General features: G+C 39.3%; 1 protein-coding gene across 2 annotated transcripts in view; it reads right to left on the bottom strand.

Moving 5' to 3' along the window:
- LOC122548937 (ALS2 C-terminal-like protein) overlaps positions 1-18,389 on the bottom strand; it is a 102,592-nt gene that overhangs the window by 18,630 nt on the left and 65,573 nt on the right. For both annotated transcript variants that reach the window (XM_043687923.1, XM_043687924.1), the window contains exons 16-22: positions 15,421-15,532; positions 12,658-12,735; positions 8,495-8,625; positions 6,544-6,777; positions 5,808-5,892; positions 4,106-4,263; positions 500-556 (exon numbers count right to left, since the gene is read on the bottom strand). In XM_043687923.1, the coding sequence (XP_043543858.1) occupies positions 500-556; positions 4,106-4,263; positions 5,808-5,892; positions 6,544-6,777; positions 8,495-8,625; positions 12,658-12,735; positions 15,421-15,532 (855 nt within the window). The remainder of the gene's footprint in view (positions 1-499; positions 557-4,105; positions 4,264-5,807; positions 5,893-6,543; positions 6,778-8,494; positions 8,626-12,657; positions 12,736-15,420; positions 15,533-18,389) is intronic.

Here is an 18,389-nt window from a genome sequence, read left to right as displayed (position 1 = left end):
GCTGAAAATGTGTTGCTGGAAAAGCGCAGCAAGTCAGGCAGCATCCAAGGAGCAGGAGAATCGATGTTTCGGGCATGAAGAAGGGCTTATGTCCGAAACGTCGATTCTCCTGCTCTTTGGATGCTGCCTGACCTGCTGCGCTTTTCCAGCAACACATTTTCAGCACTTTCACACTAAATGTCAATATTAATATTTAATACATCACCTCACAATAGTAACAGTTCTAAACATTAAAAGGCACATCTTCAAAGTGATTAATATCTGACAAACAATGGTAGCAGAAACTCTGGAATCATTCAAGAGGCAGTTAGATCCTGGATGTTAAACATTACTCATCGGATGCTTTCTCTTCAGGGAGCAGCGCAAATAATTTTGCTAGCTGTTCAAATATAAAGAGAATGTACATTCTAGTCTGTGCTAATATGTTGATACAAAATGAAATGAAATATTGGCCTTTATCTCCCTATATAATGAGTTTACCAATTAAAATCTGATTTACCTGGTTGTACCTTCAGTAGAGGAATGGTCATTCTCCAGTGACTTGGGCAAGAAGTAGCTGGAAAGTAATTAACAGAAAGACAAATTAAGACTTCTTTCAGAAAAACTAATAGTTTAGAGTTATCGGCCTATCATAGAATTACATGAAGTTGACAACACAGAAATAGGCCATTCAACCCAGCTGATCTATGGTGATGTTTGTATGAAACAGAATTTTCCAAACACAAACTAAAATAAGGAACTGCAAGATCTAGAGATCAGAAACAAACAAAAACAAAATTTGCTGGAGAATCTCAGCAGGTCTGGCAGCATCTGTGGAGAGAGAAACAGAGTAAATGTGACTCTTCTTTCGAACTGGTTCCAGCAATTTCTGATTTTGTTTGTTTAACTCTTATATCTATTCCTCTTTATCCAGTTCACCAGCTTATCTAGTTCTTTCTTTCTCCTTCACATGCTCAGCTACATTTCCCTTAAAATATATGCAAGCTATTCACCTCAACCAGTTGTGGTTTAAAGTCCCATATTCTTACCAGACACTACTTGAGTAAAAAATGCTCTAAAATTCTCAATTTGATTTATTAATGATTATTTTACATTTATAACCTCTGTTTTGGAGTTTCCACCACAAGGTGAAACACTTGCCATATATCTAGTTTATAAAATCCTTTCACAGTCTTAAGCTCCTCCATCAAGTCACCGTTCAGCCTTCCCTATTATCAACGGAAGAGCACAATCATGTTGGGCCTTTCAGTGATTTATTCCTCTGTTAAGGTCGTATCTTTGTAAATCTTTTTTGCATTGTCTACAATTTGTCTGTAATATTTTAAAAATATGGACACTAGAGCTGAGCAAAACTGTCCAACTGTAGCCCAAACAAGGTTCATTCTAAATTTAAGTTTTCTTTTCATTAAAGAATTCAACAAGTTTCCTCATGGGAGACTGGTGTGCAAGGTTACATCCCATGGAATACAGGGAGAACTAGCCATTTGGATACAGAACTGGCTTGAAGGTAGAAGACAGAGGATGGTGGGGGTGGGTTGGTTTTCAGACTGGAGGTCTGTGACCAGTGGTGTGCCACAAGGATCAGTGCTGGATCTAGTGCTTTTCGTCATTTATACAAATGATTTGGACGTGAACGTAGGAGGTAAAGTTAGTAAGTTTTCAGCTGACACCAAAATTGGGGTGTAATGGACAGCAAAGAAGGTTACCTCAAAGTACAACAGGATCTTGAGCCGATGGGCCAATGGGTTGAGGAGTGGCTGATGGAATTTAATTTAGATAAATGTGAGGTGCTGCACGTTTGAAAAGCAAGAGACCTTGGAGTGCAGGTTCATAGTCCCTTGAAAGTAGAGTCGCAGGTAGATAGGATAGTGAAGAAGGCACTTGGTATGCCTTCCTTTTTTGGTCAGAGCATTGAGTACAGGAGTTGGGAGGTCATGTTGCAGCTGTACAGGACATTGGTTAGGCCACTGTTGGAATATTGCGTGCAATTCTGATCTCTTTTCTGTTGGAAGGATGTTGTGAAACTTGAAAGGGTTCAGAAAAGATTTACAAGGATGTTGCCAGGGTTGGAGGATTTGAGCTATAAGGAGAGGCTGAATAAGTTGGGGCTGTTTTCCCTGGAGTGTTGGAGGCTGAGGTCCGACCTGATAAAGATTTATAAAATTATGAGGGGCATGGATAGGATAAATAGACAAGGTCATTTCCCTGGGGTGGGGGAGTCCAGATCTAGAGGGCATAGGTTTAGGGTTTTAGGCTAAAGATATAAAAGGGACCTGAGGGGCAACATTTTTCACATAGAGAGTGGTGTATGTATGGAATGAGCTGCCAGAGGAAGTGATGGAGGCTGTTACAATTATAGCATTTAAAAGGCATTTGGATGGGTATATGAGTAGGAAGGATTTGGAGGGATATGGGCCAAGTGCTGGTAAATGGTTTTAGGATAGGTTAGGGTATCTGATCGGCATGGACATGTTGGACCAAAGGGTCTGTTTCTGTGCTGTACATCTCTATGACTCTATTTCTGTTCCTTTAAAGTGAAGCAAAGAAGCCAGTATTTATTCTTTTTTTCTGTCAATTATGATTTACATAATTCACTTTTACAGAACTTTTATGGGACCATTTCTCCTGAAAAGACTCTTAGAATTCAAGCAGTAAGTGGACCTAATGTTCTAAGAAAGTGAACCACCTCCATTTATCTACATTAGTGTTTGCCAATTATATGATTATTCTGAAGTTTTTATGTCATCTTGTACTTATGTCACATTTTCCTCATGTTAACTATACATTTCAATTTAATTTCATCAGCAAATTTTAAAATTATACTCCTGATTTCTAAGTTCACATCATTGAGGTAAGTTTCAAAAACCTCATCTGACTGAAAGACCACTTCTTCACTTTTTTCTGTTGGGATAACTACCTTTAACCATTAGCTATTTTCTGTTTTAACCTAGTCGACTACCCATTCTGCTGATTTCACATTCTCTGACCTTAGACATGGATTCACTGTGTGTTACCTTACCGAAGCCCGACAGGTAGCTCATCAAATAGTGACAGTATTGTATTCCTTTGACTATTTCTTTCTTAAATCATCTGTTGTGACTTGGAGAATGGATATCAATTTAGGCATTGAAGGTTTCATTGGAACCATCACAATTAGGAAAGATAAATGTAGGGAAATAAATTTGGAGGATCTTTTTCTAAAGTAGACAGGTCTCCATACTCATATATATTTCCCAACATAAGTCACTGGATAACAATTAAGGTCATTTACCCTGTTGACTGTTCATATCCTTAGGGTACCATTCGCACCACCAAACCCCTGCCCAAATCAAATTCTAATCTCAGGACCTCAAGGAAGACCTTCACCATTATTGGCTTAAAAATCACCAATAGACCAGGAATTAAACAAAGGACTTTCCTAATTATTCCATTTAACTCTGGGTTATCAAAGCAGCCATACTGTTGATTCATTTAAGCTTTCTCCCTCCATTCCACCAACCAATTCAAACGTATACTCTTGCTTAGCTGTTAAACTTCGAAGATCCGTTGTCAGGCCACTCCACAATACCATTCCTGATGAAGGGCTTATGTCCGAAATGTCGATTCTCCTGCTCCTCGGATGCTGCCTGACCTGATGTGCTTTTCCAGCACTACGCTCTCCAATCTACTATATTTGTCAATGTTTGGGTAGGAAATGCTCATCTATCCAGATCTTGCCACAGATGTCATAATAACATTACTGATTTCACCCTAATATCATCTTTTTTCCCTTATAGCAAAGCACATGTAGCACACAAGTCCAATTCCCTATCCTTCTTATGCCTATATTGAGAGCTTACTGTTGAAATCATATTAAGCAATACAGATTGATTGAATCTTAAATCAATAGCTAGCTACTTTTATTAGTGAGCAATCTACACTTAAAACTTCTTTTAAAATAATAGCTTGCACAACCAGTCAAAGAAATATTTTGAAAGTTTAACACTGATCTAGCCAATTGAAAAATTTATCAAGGGATAAACATGCCCATGACCAAACAGTTAATGGAAAAGAATGACTATCTGGACTGAAGTAGTTAGTAAAGCATGCCAAGTTTAATACTGACCTTGCTAGCTCAAAGAGTTTCTTAGCATGTGATACAACTTCCTGCTGTGCCATCGAGAGTAACCGTTTATGCATACAGATTCCAGAATATGTCTCCTGAAATACTAGAATTAATGTCTGGAGTAGTTTTCCAAGAGGATGACGAGAAGATGCAAAGGCCTAGAATAGAATGCAAATAGAAAATCCTTTACAAATTCATTTTCTGCTTTTGTCATTTTATTTTCCGTTAATCTTTTAAGGGGGCAGCATGAACAAGAAATTGGCTAAAATAAAGTGCATTTGTGATCCTTGGCTGTATAAATGGAAACCCAAACTAGGAAAGAAAAGTGGTATCATCAAACCTTTATAAGTCACTAGTTAGGCCTGAAATAGAATATCATTTTCAATTATAGTCACCATGGATTTGGCAATTTGCTCTCACTCTTTCATGGAATATGAACTTTGTTGGCAAGGCCAGCATTTCTTGTTCATCCATAAGAACGCAATCATAACAGGACAATTCAGAGAGGAGTTAAGAGTGAGTAAACTCATCCACGACCGAGCTACACATCTTCTTGAATACTCTGAGTCAACAGCGTTGCTGTGGGTCTGGAATCATATCTTCCCTAAATTGCATGAGTGAACCAATTGTGTTCTTAAGGACAATAAATGACTATTTCATGGTCATTTTACTGAGAACAATTTTCACTGCTAGATCTTTACCAGCAGAATTCAAATTCCACCAGCCACTGTCTCCACAACATTAGATTACATCTCTGGATGACATTACCACTGTCCCATCAGGTGGACTTCAGAGACACTAGAGAAGCTAAGGTTGTTCTCTTCAAGAACAGAGAAGATTATGGAAAGATTTAATAAATATTTTTAAAATTATGACTCATTGAAACACTAGCTGGAAAGTTCTTTCAGAGGACTGGCATGGACTTGCAATAGTATGAATTTCTGTGTTGTAATATTTTGATGTTTAATGTGATTCTATGAAAAGCAGGAGAATCAATGTTTCGGGCATAAGCCTTTCATCAGGAATCATTCCTGATGCAGGGCTTCTGCCCAAAGCATTGATTCTCCTGCTCCTCGGGTGCTGCTTAACCTTGCTGTGCTTTTCCAACACCACACTTTTTGAGCATAATTAAATAGATTATTTGAATAGCATCACACTTTTTTTTGTAGGATCTTGAAAATTATCTACATTAAATAAAAACTTATATTTATATAGCAACTTTCACAACTACTCCTGGATGTCCCAAAGTATTTTAAAGCCAACAATGTAGTTATTGAAATGTAGTACTGACATAATGTAGAAAATGTTGCAGCTAATTTGGACACAGTATGCTCTCAAAAACAGCTAATGACCACAAAATCTATTTTTATGATGTTGATTGAGAGATAGATATTCACCAGGATTTCCTGTCTAACTCCCCTCCAAAATAGTACCATGGGAATTTTATATTCACCTGAGGAGACAGAGCACCTCTGACAGTGCAGCATTCCCATAGTGTTGTACTGGGAGGGTCAGCTTAGATTGTTGTGCTCAAGTCTTGGACCCACAGCCTTCTGACAGAGTCTAGAGTTCTACCAACTGAGCTGTGGCCCAACACTTGCATGACAACAGTGACTACACTTCAAAAGAAAAGGAACTTCATGATGAAGGTGCTATATAAATGATAGTTTATTCTTTCCTTGCATAAACCTGTATGGCTTACCTCACTCAGGTACTCCTTCAACTGTTTCCCCTCAGCGTAGTTACATTGGTTTGGCGGGAGAGTCTCAGGGGTGGTACTATTTGACCTAGAAGAATGGGGAATAAGTCATCAAACTAAGTGTCTAAACAAGTGGGTGAGATAACTGGGGTACTATTCTCAGGTCTTAGCCTTTTCACATAAATCAGAATCCAATTTGATTCATAGAATCAAGGTCTCCCTTTTTTTTTTACAAATTATTTATAAATAATGCGTTATTCTCAATTCATATCAACATTCATATATCTGTCCTGTTTGGTTTCTAGCATTCCAGGTTTGCTATTTTCAGTAGCATGTGGCATTGTAAGTAAACTTCATCTCCCAGGATCCACACTGATCCGCTGTGATTCTCAAGAATCTATAGTTTCGGAAAATGGCAAATGCCAGGATCCATTATCTTTCCAATTTTGAATTTTAAAGCCATGAACTGAAAGGCTCCCACTCAATGGAAATGTAATTGTACAAACAAAGAAAATTGTTGCACTTTTCAAATTTATTACAGCTGTAGGAATATTTGGTCTGGTATAATTGCTGGGACAATAGGGAGCTGGTACAGGTACATTTACTCCTTCCAAAAAACTAGAGTAGAACTCCTCATCTCCACTGACAGACCATGTATAACATCAGTTGACTGGTGGAGCCAATGGAGCCAACCCCTTCAAAACTATTAACTTAAACAACAAAAGGGAAACAATCTTACCCACTGCAAGACAAAAAATCAAGAGGATCTTCAGTGGAATGTTCCATGGCATTTTCCGCTTCTGTAGTTACTGCCCTGCTGTTCCGATTTTTCTGTCGTTCTCTGTTCTTTGAGTAAAACCCAAGGAAGGATTCCATTGAAGTTTCATCAGAGCCAGAACTAAGGAAATCACTAAATTGGTCGTAGATTCCCAGCCATCGATCTTTAGCTGGGGTTATGTGGCTGCCCAATTGCCTAGAATGGAACAACATGTCGCATGAAATCGCCTCTTACCTTCTCTGCTATTAATAGAAATCCAAAATATTATGTATATTGGAAATATGAAATAGAAACAGAACATGGAGGAAATACTCAGGTCAGACAATGTCTTCAGGGAGAGTGAAAAATAGGTAAAGTTTTAGATCTGATGAATGGTCCTTGGCTGCAACATTAACTGCTTCTCTCTCCATAGTTTCTGACCTCAAGTATTTCCAGCATTTTTCTGTTCTTATACTAAGTTTGCTTGTTTTGTATATCAGCCTTGAAATTCCATTGTTATTTGGACCTGTTTCCAACCAGCACTCCAGCAGGAATCCAGGGAATTATCAAAGAAACAGGATAAAACAACTATGCCAGTACAGAGGAAATGATGAATTGCCATGTTTTGGATGAGACCTTAAACTGAGGCCCTGCGTCTCACATGGACAATCAAGAAATATCAAAATAGTGGCGAGTCAACAATCAATAGTAATATAATTAACGACTGCATTTTCCAACAAGGATAAAAATCACTTCAAAAGAAATCTTTGGGGCTATAAAGTACTTTGGAAAATGAGGTTCTATATAAATGCAAGTTGATGTTTTCTCATAACATAATTATTTAGTTAATCTATTTGTTTTCCTAAATGCTAATTAGCTTGGTTTTGACTCCCGACACACCCAAAATGTTCAGATTGCACATGCCATAAGTTCTGTTCATGTACATTCGTGAAATGCCTTGCCAGTATCCAAGTAAGCAGAATAAGTATGATCAAATGAGATAGAATGTCATTACTGGCGGTACTGGCTTGTCAACTGGCCACATGCATTTTGCAAATGCATAGTGACAGCATTTCCAGGGTGTCAGGAGACATTCTTAATTAATTTTGACCCAGATTATTTTCTTTACAAGGTTCCTCATTGGCCTGTATTTGCCAGGTTTATCCACTTCCTATTCTGTTTTTTGCTGGCATCTTGTTGGATACAATCCTTTGACACCACTTGATATGTAAGAAATATTGGAAGATTGTGACCAGGACCTTGAAGGTTTCTATGCTCACATTCTTCAGTACCCAAGGATACATGCCATCCAAACCACATTACGTTTTTTACTGTGATCACAGCTAACTTTATGACATTGGCCACATCCTTTACTTCTGTGAAGCCAAATATGGAGTGCTCATTATCTAACCTTCAAGAATGTTTCCATTTTGGTTCCCTAATCAGTCCCTTTCTTCCTTTGACTAGCTGTTTAGTCTTTGTATTTACAGAAGTTTGCATGACCAAATCCTATCTTTTAAATCGATAGGTAATTAATATTTTCAGTTTTCATCTGTGCTTTCTAAGACTGGCATTGATCAAAAACTTGCTCTATTTCATTTTTAATTTACATATTTAGTAATTGAGGATGCTTTTGAATTTAACATCCTTCCTTCCTTATGAGAATCCATCTAAACTGTATCCAAAATATTCCTTTTTTCTTTGAGGACCTCTTACGTTAATTAATTTTGTCTTTAAACTGCCAATTTTTGATAGCAATTTGCCTGGCCCAAACAGAGTGTCTTTACTTTTGACGTTTTCTTCTCCTTTTCTATTGTCACTATAAACCTAATGACATGGTAGATATGGAATTGTTACAATGTAAACAGAATCATTAAGTTGATTCTGTTTCACAAAGTATGCTGCTTTCGAAGTTTGGATAATTTACACTCACATTTTGCTGGTGACCAAAGGGTTTAGTTCTTCTGTGGGTTTGCAGAATGTTCCATTGGCCTTCAAACCACTTCCCCATTTGTTGCTGAACAGTCCCTCTATGATATATCCATTACTAAAGGTGAGCTTTCCCTGAAACATAACAATTGCAAATTAGTCTATTTAAGTACAGGACTGCTTTTATTTTAGCACTTTGATAGAACCAAGTCGTGTGTTGGGCATATAATGCAAACAGTCTGGAGTAACATGTATGCCAGACTGGGTAAAGATGATATTTCTTTCTACAAAGGAGATTTGTGAATCAGGTAAGTTTTCATGACTATGCAGTTGGTCACAGCCACCATCATTAGTACAGTAAAATTATCACTATCATTTCTTAAAGCCTCAATACTTCTCTAATCTCCCACCACATCTTGGATAAAAGGCCAGCAGATCACCCAGAGAAATGTTGTAAAAGCTGTTTCCATATGGTTATAGTATCTCTTAAAAGGTTTACACTGCATATGTAATATGAAATTGTCATGACAGCTTTTGGTGAACTTAATGCCTATATTGGAGAAAGGCCAATGGCACATCAGAAATCTTGGAAGAGTGACAATACGTTCACGACAACCCAAGCTATTTTAATCACAAACCAAGTCAAACTATTACTCCCTGTCCTATTCAAAACATCTCTTTCCATTTCTCATCTCTCAACCTTCAATGTGTGTTATCAATTCAATTATACAAAAACTATTCAAAGCTGGCATTCAGGAGCAATCTGGAAGTAAAACATGGTGAACAAAATGCTATAAACAAGCAGCAGTCTCTCCAGCAGCTGCAAAGAAAAAAAGAGAAGCTATGATCTTCAATGAAATGACTCTTTTACTTTCCCATCATCTAATCCATTCAGTTTGTAGGTCCTGACCACCATTAACTTGCTCAAGTGGTTATTCTATGTTCTTGGTCTTGAACCAATAATAGACTGTGATTGCTTCTGAATCAGTTCACCTAGGATGAACAGCTTATCTTTTTAAGAAAGGTGGAACAGGTTAGGCTCATGTCCACTGGAGTTGAGAAGAATGAGATGGGCCTTAATAAAACAGAAAATCTTAAAGGGACTGAACAGAGTAGATACCTGGAGGATTCCTGATGAAGGGCTCATGCCCAAAACGTCGAATCTCCTGCTCATCGGATGCTGCCTGTCCTGCTGTGCTTTTCCAGCACCACCCTCCAGACTCCGATCTCCAGTATCTGCAGTCCTCACTTTGTTCTACCTGGAGGATGTTGTCTTTCATAGGAGAAACTAAAACTAAGGGATACCGCTTAAGAATAAAAAGGTTTTCCTTTCAAGACAGAGGAGGAGACTTTTTTCCCCCAATGTTGTTAGTGTGAGGAATTTCCCAGAAGTGGAAACTGTATCTAAATTCATTCAAGGGTGAGTTACATTTTTGATAAACAGAGAAGACTAAGGTCATGCGGAGCATACAGGAAACAAGAGCAGAAACCTCAACTAGTTCAGCCGTGATCCTGTTGAATGATGGAGCAGACTTGAGTGGCCAAATGGCATACTTCTGCTGTTCATCTTACATTCGGATGACTGAGAGGTCCATCTCAACAAAGTGTCATGTTTTCCTCAGCCATTGCTCATACACTCTAACTGTTTACAATGTAGGCCACAAAGTAACATTGAGTGTTCTTTCCATGAGGCCATTGTGAATAAGCCACATAGCAGAATCACATAGGCCAAACCAAATAGGACTGGCAAGCGTCTTTCTCTGACCAACATTGCTACGTCAATTATGTTTTTATGAAAATTCAACAGACACATTGCCATTTTTTGATGCCAGCTGAGAAATAACCAAATCTATTGAATTTGATTTATCATTTAATTTTAAAATTACAGTGACTGGACTCTAAATCTAGCATCATAACTACCAAGTTACTATATCTATTTACAACAAGCCCCAATGGATGGTCCAACTGCACAGTATTTCAAATTTCCTCTCCAGAAAATTCAAGGCCAGTTGCCATTCTCATATTGCTATCTCAGCTGGATTTACTAGCAACTTGGCTATGGACAAGTTCTGGAGTACAAGGCGTCAGTACAGTTGCTAAGATGTTGTCAGGACTTACAGCCTTTATAGCATTGTGCACTTTCAGATGTTTCTTGATGTCACAACTAAAAGTTGGTGTCTTTGATGCTGGGGATCACAGAGGAAGCCTTGATGGATCATCTCTTTGATACTGTTCGCTGGAGGTTCTTCCAAATGCTTCAGTCTTATTTTTTGCACTGATGTGCTTGGCCTGTCCCATCCTTGAGGATGGAGATAGTTGTGGAGCCTCGGCCTTCAGTGAATTGTTTAATTGCCCACCACCATTCACAACTGGATGTGGCAGGAGTGCACAGCTTAGATCTCATCTGTCAATTGTGGGATCATTTAGCTTTGTCTATTGCATGTGTCTTACACAGTTTGGCAGGTGAGTAGTCCTGTGCTGTATCTTCACCAGGTTGACATCTTATTTTTAGGTATGACTGATACTTTTCCTGACACATTACCTATATTCTTCATTAATCCAAGGTTGAACTCTTGGCTTGATGACAATAGTAGAGAAGAGGTTATGCCAAGTTATGAGGTTACAGATTGTGGTTGAATACAATTCTGCTGCTGCCAATGGCCCACAGTACCTCATGGATGGCCCATCAGGAGTTGCTTGCTCTATTTGAATCCTAACCTATTCAGCACAGCAATAGTGCCTTACAACATGATAGAGAGCATTCTCAAAGCAGGACTTTGCCTCAGCTCCTGGTAATATCACAGACAAATGTGTCTGCTACAAGTAGACATGTAAGGACAAGATCAAGAATGATTTTCCCTCTTGTTGGTTTCCCACCAGCAGCAGTAAGCCCGGTCTAGCAGCTAAACCCTTTCGGACCACGCCAGCTCTGTTAGTTGTGGTGCTACACAATGAAGTTCCCTGCGCAGTGTACATTGTGCATCCTTGCTACCCTCGGTGTTTCCTCCAAGTGATATTCAACATGGAGGACAGGAAAATTCCTTACCTATGTTCAACTTGATTTGATGAGTCAACATTGAGAACTCAGAGGGCAATGATATCCAGACTGCATTCCATGTGCAACCAACTTTGGTGGATCTCCAGGGATTGTGACCGTGATGTTTGGAACATTGTCTGTATGTATATTCCAGTCTGTTCTAATTTAGTCTCCCAATTTTTATTCAGATGCTACCAAGGTGGATTTTGTAGGGTCAACCATGTGTACATTGCCATTTCCAGTGCCTTGGTCAATCCAGGCTGGCCCATCCTATTTCATTACTTTAGCAGACCATTTCATAATTAAATGCTATTTAATATTCACCATCTTGCTATTAGTGAATTACATGTAATCCAGACCAGGTGAAGATGGCAGATTTTTCTTACCCCGAAGGATAGAGTGATAGAGACACAAAGATATACTGTACAGCACACAAACAGACCTTCAGTCCAACCCATCCATGCTGACCAGATATCCTAAACTAATCTCATTCCATTTGCCAGCACTTGGCCCATATCCCTCTAAACCCTTCCTATTCAAATACCCATCCAGATGCCTTTTAAATGTTTTAATTGTACCAGCCTCCACCATTTCCTCTGGCAGTTCATTCCATATATGCACCACTCTCCGCATGAAAACGTTGCTCCTTAGATCCCTTTTAAATCTTTCCCCTCTCAAACTAAATCTATGCCCTCGAGTTCTAGACACCCCTATCCCAGTAAAAAGACCTTGTCTATTTACCCTATCCATGCCTCTTATGATTTTATAAACCTCAGCCTCTGATGCTCCAGGGAAAACAGCCCTAGCTTATTCAGCCTCTACTTATAGCTCAAACCCTCCAACCCTGGCAATATCCTTGTAAATCTTTTCTGAATCCTTTCAAGTTTCACAACATCCTTCCTACATGAAGTATTGGCAAACCAGTTGTGATTGTTCTTTTTTTTAAATGACAATTGACAGCTTTTAACTCCAGATTTATTAATTAAATTCAAATTTCACCATCTGCCACATTGAGATTTGAAATCATGGCCCTAGGGCATTAGTCTGTGCTTCTGGATTACTAGTCCAGTAATCATACCACTGTGCCATTGCTTCCTCTTCAAAATGTTTATGGAGGCTAAAACTCCTACCTTTCCAGTTAGAAGCAGCTCTTCTGTGAATTCCCCTTCATAGGCAGAATCATCCTCTGACAGAATTGTTCCAGGACCCTGATGATTATATAAAAGATAGATTAAATACTGAGTTGTTTATAAAGAGCATTTGATTTGAAGACATTGAATAAAGAGAATTAATACTCAGGATAAATGAGGTCAGTATTCTGCCTCAGCTTCTTGCTCAGACTAAGTATAATCTGATACTTCAGATTGCCTATTTAAGAATAGGGTAGATTAAATAAAGGGGCCATTAATTCTGTCTGAGTTTGGTTTCTTGTTACGTTGTGAAGTTCCAGGTGTTTTGATCCCAGCTGATGGTAATACTGGACAAGCCATATCCCAGATTGACACCTGTCATAATATACTATAAGTTTTATATTTTCTTTTTGTTTACCATGGAGGTCTGTCAGTGATTCTTTACAAGAGTCTGCTAATATACTTAACAAAATAATGAGTAAGTTCATTTCACGAAAGAAAAATGTAGAATTATACTATACCAGAACAATTGGAATGAACTCATTACAAATATCTGAAAGAACAATGCAACTCTTTTCATAATAACATTTAGATACTGAAACCTCAGTGAAGGGTTACCCCATCTCCATGTTCAGCTAACATAGTGTAGTCAGCTTCATTTTCCTTAAGTTCTAGTGTGCATTCGTTTGAAGCATTTTTTTTCATTTAATGTCCCTCCTAAAGACCTTTAAACAAGCTGTTGTGTCAGTTCACTTTTACTACCATGTATGGGTTCCTTAAACTCATACCTTGAACCTTTTTGAATGTTTTCCTCTCATACCTCCACAGATTTTGGCATTTGGAATTTTCTTGTAAACAATTCAGGATGTCTCTTTTTCTGCCCTGACACTGCTAAACTAGCAGCACCTTTGCCATTATAAATCTTTTTATTTTTGAACAAACCCATCCCTAATCCTTTCTGTTGTTGTAAAACTCAAGTTAACAGATATTTAGCAATAGTCTCCTAGTTGCTTGCTTGTCATTTCACTAAAATCGCATTATATTGAGAAAGCAACCTTTAGCTCACTATTCAAACTGACATTACGAACTTTGAAAACCTACACAAGTGAAGACTAAAATTATTTTTTACTCCATTTCAGAACCCAAAGTTTCAAATGATAACAATATATTATGAGCCTGTGTCTCACAGCTACAGCTAAGGGCCACCTGCCATCTGTTAAATGCTGTGGACTTTCTATGAAGGGGGAGGGGTGGAACAATACTGATGGAAATATAACTGCTGGTTGGTCCGCCAAGTTAATAGAAAGGAAGGAGTTCGACTAAAATAGTCTCTCAGAGTCAAGCTAATAATCTGTTTGTTAGAGAAACAATCCAGAGACTGCACAAATCTGTAATCCACATTTTATAAATCTGTACAGAAAATAACCATTGGTGGAGAGGCACAATCTGTTGGATAACAGACAGAATGATGCCCAGATTGGAGATAAATATCTTACTTTGAACAGACAGAAAAGGAAAACAAAGCTGCCTCATATTCCACTAGACATAGGAAATTAACTAATTATATCCACAGCTCATCAGCTAAATGGGAAATTTGTTGTTAAAATCCCTAAAAGTGACTATTAAAATTAAAAGTTACTCTTTAAAGTTCTGTAATAGCTCTGAGTAAACATTGGATGCCATTTTCCAATAATGAGGCAATAAATTTGTTGGGCCACTGTTTGCCATGAGAAAGGGTAAAAGAGCATCCAGTTACTGACCAGCCCCAGTGCAAACATCCTCAGATATCCCAGGGTCAGCACATGGGTGGGGATGACAAAGATGATAGTCCAGCTAGAAATTCCATGGTTGGAATGCTGGTTACGTGGAAGGATTCCTCAAGGAGAGAGTGCTGAGGAGAATTGCAGTCACTTCAGGAAAAAGCCCAAAAGCTATGCATTCTACAAAAGGAATCATGAAAACAAAACACAACATGGAGGTATTATTGAGGTCTGACAAACAGAGGATGCCATTCCTGAAGTGGATAGAGGGAGGAGAATCTCAGCTGCTCATATATCAATGACTATCAGCGGCAGCCCAGCTGTGCCATGGGTTTCCTTCCGATGTGGGAAGCTCCACCAGTTTGTGAAGGCAGCCAAAGTCACAAATGAAAGAGCTGGTATTTATATAACAATCCCAGAGTAAGCATGCTTTATAGCCAATGGTGTACTTCTAAAATGCAGCTTCTAGAAGCATGGCACTCATCCACAAACTCCATCAACAAACACATCGACCTGGACCCAATATACCGGCCACCACAGCGGACAGCTCAAACTGACAACCGGAAGCGGCAGGGACAGGCCACTATAAATACTGGAGGAAACACCACAGAAGCGCTTCACAGGAGGCTCCCAAGCACTGAGGATGTCACCTAGACAGGGGACGAAACGTTTGCAACAAAAACTTCCAGCTTGGCGAACAGAACCACAGCAACAAGCACCCGAGCTACAAATCTTCTCACAAACTTCTAGACTTCTATTATGGGAAATACTGTAGCCAATTTACAAACAGAAATTTGACATAAGGCAGATAAACTATTTTCGTAATGTTGGTTGAGGAATAAATTGAAGAGACACCAGGAAAGCTCTTCTACTTTTCTTCAAACAACACTGCTAGATATTTAACCTCTGCCCTAAGAGGGACAAAGGCCTTGCTTAACAAGGGCAGAAAGAAGAAGGCTAGTGTTCTGAGCCACACTGGACCAACTAATTACTTTCTACTCACCACTAACTTATTGTATTGGAAGTTTCCCTCGTAGCACAGCCCGGACTGGGTAATTACGATGCCATTCCCATGCTTGCAATCTTCCAGCCATGTGCCAATGTACCTCTCTCCCCTGTATCATAGAAACTTTATATTTAATTTTAACTAAATTCAGAAAATTAAAGCAAAGATTCATCAAGAAGAAATAAGCATTTGTTATTTGAACAAGCTTTTGCTGTCATTTACTTTTTAAATTTCCTCAGTGCAGAGCTTTGCTGAGAATTATTTGGGGTACTGTATTCAGTTTCAGGATTTATATCTTAAAGGATTTGTTTGCCTGGAGTAAGGGAGACCACTGGGCTTGAAGCATTTACTCTTTTCTCCCCACAGATGCTGCCAGGTCTGCTGAGTTTCTCCAGCAATTTTTGTTTATGCTTGTTTCAATATCTGAAGAGTTGTGAATGGTACTGAACATTTGTACAATCATCAGCGAATATCCCCACTTCGGACCTTAATATGGAGGCAAGATTAAACAGCTGAAAGTGTTGGACCTAGTACACTTCACCAGGACATTTATGCTATAATGGTAGTGTCCCTACCTTTGAGACAAAGACCTGAGTTCAAATCCCACCTGCTCCAGAAGTGTGTCATGACATCTCTCTGTGAACAGTCACTCTCACCTCACCTTTGGAGCTGAATACTATGGGGCAGATTTGTACAAAGGCTATTCAAAAGATAAGTGGCACTCTCTGACCTCAATATGCTTGTGAGTCTGTGTTGCAGCTTCACCAGGTTAATACCTTATTTTTCAGTATGCCTTATGCTGCCTCTTTGGTGCATTCTTGCATTCTTCATTGAACCAGATTTGATCCCTTGACTCGCCATTTCATTTGAAATATAGTAATATAAAAAATAGGAACAGGAGAAAGTCAGTCAGCCCTTCAAGCATGTTCCACCATTCAAAATCATCATGGCTGATCCCACAACTCGATACCATGTTCCCACGTTGTCTGCATACCCTTTGATCCCTTTATTCCCAAGAATCAAATCTAACTCCTTCTTGGAAACATTTTACGTTTTGGCCTCAACTAATTTGTGGTGGAAAATTCTGCAAGCTCACAACTTTCTGGGTGAAGAAATTTCTCCTTTATTGCAGTCCTAAATATCCTTAGACTGTGATCTTGTTTTCAACTACCTGGTCATTGGCAATGTCCTTCCTGTGTTTATTCTGTCTAGCCCTGTTAGAAATTTTATAGATTTCTGTGAGATGGCCTCTCATTAGTCTAAATTATATAAATACAATGAGTAGAAATCGGAAAATAGAAGTTTGGCATATTGTTTACTTTTATAATGAAGTAAAAGTAAAATGTTACAGTATTCACTCATTGGTTGCACAAGAGCATGTGATTCTTGGAAGCTGGGCTTGACTTTTTTTGAGACTACCTCACACTAGGTGCCTTTGGGTTGAAAAAAAAACTGCTCAGCAACAGCTTTCGGGATGGTGTTAAGTAGTAGTGTTACACACAACAGAGAGAAGAAGACACCAGTAGGACTCAGACGCCCAAAACCCTACAAGCAGATCAGATCCCTTTCTCTCCCTCTGAGTCGCAGGTAAATAATATCCAAGACTCTTCAAGGGAAAAAAAGTCTAACACCATCAAAATCAAGGTCTAAGTAACTGGCTCCTAAACGAAGGACTGCATGTTTGAAAACATGATATTGTTGCCAAAACCGAAGTAACTGAGAGAAAGTCACTTAATTTCCCCTGTGATTTGGACTCGATCCACTGTCTTTGTTTATTTTTACCCCTATATTCTACCTATGATACTGTTGAAAAACAGTCTGTCCTGTTTGTGAATGTATGTGTACATGTTTGGACTTAATGGAGATATGGTTTAATTTGCATATTTGTAGTTAATGGATTTTTGCCACGTTAGAGGATCTACTTCTTTTTGTTTCCTTGTTTATTAACGAAACCTGTTGTAAGTTTCTTTTATTTTAGACAGTGGTCACAGTCAGGGAAATTTTCCATCCTAGTGATTCAATTGGTTATATTTCATATTTGTGACACCTCACCAAATAAAGGTGCTCCATTTCCAGCGCACGTTCCTACCAGGGGGGACAATGGTAAGGGTAGAGTAGAGGCACTGAAATAACTCTTCAGGGTCTGGTATCTTATCAACAGTCACCCTTTATTTACAAATACAAAGCCTTTGTCTGTAGCACTATCTCTTGCTGAGTCAGGCACGAGAGTATCAGTATCATCCTTGTGTGTTAGCCAGAGCTCTCTAATTGTATCAGATTAACAGTCCATTTTGCTGACCTCACTGCAATCACTCGAAGCAAGCCAGGCCATGAGGTTAAAGATTGTACTCAAATAAAATGCTGCAGTTGTTCTGCAGTACCTCATGGATATCCAATTTGAGTATGTCCTATGCCATCCCAATTCCTCCGCCTCCGCCGTATCTGCTCCCAGGAGGACCAGTTCCACCACAGAACACATCAGATGGCCTCCTTCTTTAGAGACCGCAATTTCCCTTCCCACGTGGTTAAAGATGCCCTCCAACGCATCTCGTCCACATCCCGCACCTCCGCCCTCAGACCCCACCCCTCCAACCGTAACAAGGACAGAACGCCCCTGGTGCTCACCTTCCACCCTACTAACCTTCGTATAAACCAAGTCATCCACTGACATTTCCGCCACCTCCAAACGGACCCTTCCCTCCCCACCCCTTTCCATCTTTCGCAAAGACTGTTCCCTCCATGACTACCTGGTCAGGTCCACGCCCTCTTAAAACCCACCTTCCCATCCTGGCACCTTCCCCTGCCACTGCAGGAATTGCAAAACCTGCGCCCACACCTCCTCCCTCACCTCTATCCAAGGCCCTAAAGGAGCCTTCCACATCCATCAAAGTTTTACCTGCACATCCACTAATATCATTTATTGTATCCGTTGCTCCCGATGCAGTCTTCTCTACACTGGGAGACTG

This window comes from Chiloscyllium plagiosum, chromosome 4 (assembly GCF_004010195.1).
Source record: "Chiloscyllium plagiosum isolate BGI_BamShark_2017 chromosome 4, ASM401019v2, whole genome shotgun sequence".
Classification (NCBI taxonomy): domain Eukaryota; kingdom Metazoa; phylum Chordata; class Chondrichthyes; order Orectolobiformes; family Hemiscylliidae; genus Chiloscyllium; species Chiloscyllium plagiosum.
The sequence above is the reverse complement of the archived record's forward strand: the minus strand, read 5'-3'. Positions and strand labels throughout refer to the sequence as shown.